Here is a 6,740-nt window from a genome sequence, read left to right as displayed (position 1 = left end):
CTTGTCGCGATTTCAGCTTCCGGCACCGAGGTTTTATATTTTGCCTTAAGTCAGAGATGGTTTTGTCGAATCCAGTCCAGCTCACAGGCAAGGTCAGGGAAGGAAAAACGTTGTATACACTTCCACTTCCTGATATATACACATGCTGACAAGGGCATGGAACAACGTCATATACGCTTAGTCTCCCTGATATATGCACGTGTTGAAAAGGTCAGGAAAACCACGTATACACTTATATTTCCTCATATATGCACGTGTTGACCAGATCAAGGAAGAGCACGTCATATACACGTACACTCTCTGATATATGCACGTGTTGACAAGGTCAGGGAACAAAGTCATATGCGCATACACTCTCTGATATATGCACGTGTTGATAAGGTTGGGGAACAGAACGTCATATACACTTACACACGCTGATATATACACATGCTGACAAGGTCGAGGAACAACACGTCATATACACTATCAGACTCTAGTGTAATCTTATACTGACAAGTCATGAAATAACTTACTCTCATATTGTACACTAACATAGGTCAAGATACACATATGGACCCTTTGTATTTTATTCGTTCATGATTTTTAATAATTTTTACTTTCAAGACAGACAAGCACCTATTCTATTCTCTATGTGACGTCCACTTTTGTCTGATTTTGTAGAGAGATGAACGCTCTCATCGTTACCATCTTCTGCGTTCTCACACCCGTGGGCCACGGGCAGGGCTTGCAAACGCCTGGGCCCAAAGGCAATGACCCGGCCAGTGTAATAATCGCCATTCCTCCGCCTCCCGGAGTTAACTCGTACAAGAACCGGATCCTTGTCCTTCCTTCATCTAACAGCATCGTCCGCTGGGCTGGCAATTCCCGGGGCGCAGTTGCCGTGGATCAGCCTGGTTCTTCCATCGCGCGGCCCACCGGCAATCCGGTGCAGTTAAAAGACGCTTTTGTGGCCCGTCCGTCCACAGACTGGGCGTCTGGACAAAATCCAATACAAGGTTCTCCCAATATCTCCCAGGGTAAAATCCCAGTGTTCTGGCAGCAATCGTCTGTAATACAGAACGGTAAACGTCCTGACCCGCTTGACGCTTCAAATAAAAGGATCGTGACATCAGATAAATCTGGAACATCTGGCAACTCGCCCTCACAAGGAGATGTGGGAAACTATCGGCAAGGGTTACGAGCTACATCGCAACAAGAACAGTCGACACAGCAACAAGCATCACAAAATGGCCTACAAAAAAGAGGAGAAAACCCTTCACAACAAGGACAGCAAAACTCAGCTCAACAGCAACAGTCGTTAAATACCGCTCAACAAAATACGGCCCATCAAGAAGGAACCCACACTAGAAATCAACCCTCTAGTAACACAGGCCAACAACAGGGCTGGAGAAACATAGGTGTTCAACGGCCTGCTGAGACACCATTACAGCAACGGGAAACGGGGAATACCAGAGTAGTAAACAAACCTAATACGCAGCCTCCGACCAGGGTTGACCCTGGTTCAATCTTCTTCAATCCAGACTCTCCTACCAATGGACCAGCGAATAACCCAGCAGGACCTAGTGGCAGGCCCTTGCGGCGTAACACAGGCCCTATCAACAGGTCACCCGTGCAAACTGTTGCTGAGACGCCAACAGTTGTGAGGAATCGACCAGGGTTTGTTCCCGCCGCACGAGTATTTGTTCCCCAACAGACGAGTTCTGCTACCAACCACCAAACACTTCCCTCTTCTAAAATCAACAACAACCAGCCGCCCTCTCGGTCAGTTAGCCAAACCGACAGACAGCCAGTAAAGCCCCCACCTGCCCCCGTAGATACACCTATTATCCGGAACAGACCCAATGCTGTAGTGTCAGGCAAGATTGAGTACACTGGAAAGGCTAATGCTCGCTCGGATCCTTCCGTAGCAGTCGACAGAGGATCAACAACGGGTAACCAGCAAACTAACCAAAATCAACAACCACAACCAAACGTTGAACCACAGCCAACAAAGCAAAAGTCGCCTTCTCATGTGGTCAATAATCAGCATGACTCACGTGCTGGCCCAAGTGCACTGCGCTCAATCTATGGAAACGGAGGTAGACCAACCAATCAAAATCCGGGCCCAGTCCAAGACGGGCAGAACTGGAATCAAGCAGCTAACCAGGCCACTAGGCCTGCAGAACAGCCTTCGCTGAACAGAGCAGGAAACCAGAGATTTGGTGCGGCACCGTTTCCACAAGTTCCAACGACAAGCCAAGGACAAATCCATCCTACTTTACGGCAATCACGGCCGACTGAGCGGCTCAACCCAGCATCGCCAAACACAGCGGACTCTGGTCGAGGGAATCCACCACAACGGGTTATATCTTTCCCAAACAACTTCGCTGCAAATAACAACGCAGGGAATCAAGCAACAGGAAACCCTGGTTTCAACACAGGTGCCACAGGCCGACGGCCATCCGCGGTGAATCCACTTCAACCAGTTTTTCCTCAAATGAATCCAGAAGTGAATCCTAATCAGGCACAGTTGAATACAAACGGATATCCTCAGAATAACAGAGGTATGAACACGCCTGGCACTTCCGTTCAGCTCGGCAGTATACCCAACAGCTTTCCTGCTGGCATGGATATTCAACTCATCCTCAATCGTATTGCAAGTCAGTACGAGCAAGCTCGAAGGAACCAGTTACGTAGCTCTAATACGAACCCCATTTCCTTAAATGAACTTAACCGCGGTGTAGGTGCTCAAAACCCAAACGGCATACCTGGTATTAACTTGTTAGGTGAGCGAAATAATGCCGGGGGAGGGAACGGTAATACTCCACAGGGCGGTGTACCAGTTAACCCCATTGTGAACAACCCAGGTCCAATTACACGAAGCAGGGATAACCTACCTCAACCAGGCGGTCAACAATTTCCTCACTTTTTCCCACAACAGCAATCCATTTTACCTGGGAGTCAAAGTGCGTCTGCTCAAGCCATTCCTCCCGCGTGGACCGCACGTCCTATTCCACCAAGCCGACAGACGAACTCTCCCAATAGCCAGAGCGCGACTGGTATGACGTTCCGACCGAACACCCTCAGAGCGTCTGTACCAGGAGGGGGATTGCCACCAAACAACCGTAATGGGCCAATGTTTGGCCAGTCGTGGCCAGTGGACGCCGCAGGAAACAGAGGTACCGCACAGCAACCAGGCTTCTTTCCTAATCAACCCGCAAATAGGAATGGAATGCTCCTTCCGGCATTACCAGCCAATCCACCTGTGCTAAATCTTCCGACCACAACTCCAGAGCCCACCGAGGCCCCAGAGATAGAGCTGGAACCCACGCCTAACCCGACCCCCATTCCTAGCATCTGGCAGAGGCTAGGCTTCCGAACGAACTCCCAAGGAGCTTCTGGATCTGGCCAAACTCAACCCGGTCTTCCTAACGTACCTTTCTGGAACAACAGACAACAAACCCCGGTGCCCAGACTAGACCGAACCGCTCAACCAAGGCCAAACCAATTCTTTCCTCAGCGGCCTAGAGATAGGCAACAAACACCGCTCCCAAACTATCGGCAGGGGTTTCAACCACTGGCGGCTGAAGGACAGACATCCCTTAGAAACAACGTGGCGCAAAATCAGCCATTTCCGCTGAACTCTCTCCAATTTAGAAACCGTAATGCTAACGGGACACCAAACCAGGCCGGGCCTTTGGCAAATTCTGGCGCCAATTCATCAAACCAGAATAAAATAAATCGTCAATCACAGAACCCCTTAGCGGAAAATTCTTCAAATCAACCAAATAACAGCGGAGGCGGTCCTCCACGCAGAGTTCAACCGGCTTGGAGACCTCCAACTGGCGCTGGACAGAAACAATCAGGCCAGATCGGCGCTGGACAGAGACAGCCGAACCAGATCGGCACTAGACAGAGACCGCCAAGCCAAACTGGCTTTGAACAGAGACCCTCAAGCCAAACGGGCGCTGAGCAGAAACCTCCAAACCAAACCGGAGCTGGACAAAGAGTACAGACACAAGTCCCAAATACTCTAAATCAACAGAATGCAAAACCAAAACCACCCGTCCGATTGACACCAGAGAATCAAAACATTCAGCGGGCTTGGGTCCCTCCGTCTCGGAGCAGGGTGCCTCAAATACAGCCTCCTCTATTCGGAACCGCCCGTAATCGGTTAAATGGCCAACAGACGAACCGTGGAAACACCCCTCCACCCAACCGCGGACAGCAACAACGAGGGAGGTCTTCTGGGGGACAAGGTCACTCAAATTCCAGTGCTGGTGTGATCCGTCAGGGACAAACACCGAACGCCAATCCCATGTTCCACGGAATGAATCCATCTCTCCTGGCTTTACTCAATCGGCAGAGAAACTCTCAGAGCGGCGGGACGAATCCAGCATTCCCGGGTATGCCGAATGGTATGTCACCACAGATGGTTGGAATGGCCCTCCTCAGACGGTATCAAGACCGTATCCTTTTGGTGTTTACGTGTACTACAGGGCTTTGGCTTAGCAGTTACATTAATATTTAACTATGCAAGAACAATACAGTAATTAAAATATTAAAAATTTAATGACTTAATTTGATACACGGTAGATCATTTTAAAAATCGGCTTCTCTCTATGATTACAGAGCATTAACACAGCTTTGAATTGCGAAACAGACAATCTTAAACACAACATACCACACGGCTGAATACAACTCCATATGCTTTGATCAACATAACAAAAGAAAAAAAAAACAGGAATGGTTTAAGTCTTGAAACTGGTAGGTACATGTGTATACATGTTTTCACTGGTCCCGCCGGTTCCCCCGATGAAATGGTCTCCCCCAGTCCGTTTTTAGTAAGTACTGATGCTATTGAATATTTCATGTACTTATTTTTAATGCAGGGTCTCATTATTACGGAGCATATGAAATATATTTAAACCGACTAATTCCGATGTATTAGACTGATATATTTTCCATGCATTTCCCCACTTTTATAGCCTACATTCAGGTGGTCACCGCTTTCCATGTCTCTCGTTAAGATGCCTCCGACAAGGTACAAAACTAAAACCTATCCCAGTCAAAATGACGCATTTATAATATGTTCAAAGGAAGAAAACCATTTTGTCCAATTTCTTTAACGACTTTCTCAGAGCCGTGTGGACCGAGCAAGGTACTTCACCAACAGTATCAACAGCAATACATGAGGTACATGGCAGCGCAGCAGCAACGACGGCAGGCCCAGATGGCCATGTTCCAGGCGCAGTCGGCGGCTAGGAGCGGCACGGCCGGCGCTGTCGGACAGTCGCCCAACCCCATGCAACAGAACCCCTTCATGTCAGCTGGCAACATGTCCCAGCAGAGCCCGTTCATGCCGTCCGCTGGCAACATGGCCGCGTTGGCCGGAATGATGCCACTCACACCACCAGAGTCCCCGGAGATCAACTACCAGTGTACCGTGTCGGAGTCGTGCGGAATGACCAACCAGGAAAGACTCAGCACCATCCACAAGACCCCGGAAGCCGAGGTGGACTGTCAATCACAGTACACGGGACTCCTCTGCTGCTTGGGGTAGACACCACAGTGGTAAACTGTGGACGACCTGTCCGTCCGGTAGATTTGAGGTCTTCCTTTCACAACACTCGCTCAATCCACTTCGTAACTGACAGATTACACAATTCAGACTGTTTCGAGTAGGAGGTTTGTGCGATGCGATTTCTGCATAATAAAACCGGTCCCCACAAAAGTTGTGAGTAGCCAGTTACGGATGTGACAAACATGTGACATGGTATGAGGGATTTGGGGCCTTAGGCTTTAAACTCTTCATCACAGAACACAAAACATAGGGCTTCAAATCTCACGATTGCTTTGGCACAGAACACATCCGGATGGTGTTAAGCACCATGAGCACAACGTTGTAGGGTTATAACTGTAATCTTTTAAAGTTAGTTTATTTTTCATGTGACGCTTATTTTTAACAGTGATGAAACATTGTTTGTAATGATTTTCATTTACCTACATGTGCACATATTGGAATAAACAAATTGGGCTTCTCTGCCTCACATTAGGTTTGAACTTGTAAATCTGAAGTTGAATGTCATTCAAAATAATTCCCCCAAAATGTAGATTTCCTGACAAATAAAAGAATAGTTTGTTGTATTGAAACATGTTTAAGTCCTGTAAATAAGAGATTTTATTTCGAAGTGTTTTATTTTATAAATGTGTGCACACAGCCAGGAGTTATAAGGGCGCGTTTTCTTCCGGTTCATGCATGTGTAGCTTTACCCAGCGGTTGTACCGCTATGTCTTTTTCTACCAGTCTATGTATGATATTATCCATGTGTAGGGTGTTTGCCCAAGTATAGCTCAGCCATCACTCCGGGAACAGTCCGCTGGACTCGCAAACTTACGAACATAAACGAGAATGTGTCTATCGCTCTGACGGTTGTAATGAAGGGTCTTAATAAATTATTAATAAGCTTTAGACGCTTGTTCCTCGTGATTTCTTTAACTAAGTGCACAATGTTCAACATTCAGTCATACAAACTTATTTGTCTAACAAAATCAAATTATTTCAAGACGCAAACTTTATACAGAAACCACCACTGACCGCTGCTGCCCATACACTCTAAGAAACCTTTATATAGAACCCTTGTTTCAAAGCTTGACTGCAGGCACAGACTGCACACAGTTCACTGAGATATCTGGTTACCAAGGCAACGCCAGAAACTGACAAATATAGAGCTATATGTAAGGTACACCTAAAAGTG

General features: G+C 47.5%; 1 protein-coding gene across 1 annotated transcript; it reads left to right on the top strand.

The window, feature by feature from the left end:
• The first annotated feature begins 667 nt into the window (after window positions 1-667).
• On the top strand, window positions 668-4,513 carry LOC135466889 (uncharacterized). Its single transcript, XM_064744643.1, has one exon. The coding sequence runs from the start codon at window positions 668-670 to the stop codon at window positions 4,511-4,513; it is 3,846 nt and encodes a 1,281-aa protein (XP_064600713.1).
• Window positions 4,514-6,740: the final 2,227 nt, after the last annotated feature.

Source organism: Liolophura sinensis, chromosome 6 (genome assembly GCF_032854445.1).
Source record: "Liolophura sinensis isolate JHLJ2023 chromosome 6, CUHK_Ljap_v2, whole genome shotgun sequence".
Classification (NCBI taxonomy): domain Eukaryota; kingdom Metazoa; phylum Mollusca; class Polyplacophora; order Chitonida; family Chitonidae; genus Liolophura; species Liolophura sinensis.
This window is presented reverse-complemented; position numbering and strand designations above follow the sequence as displayed.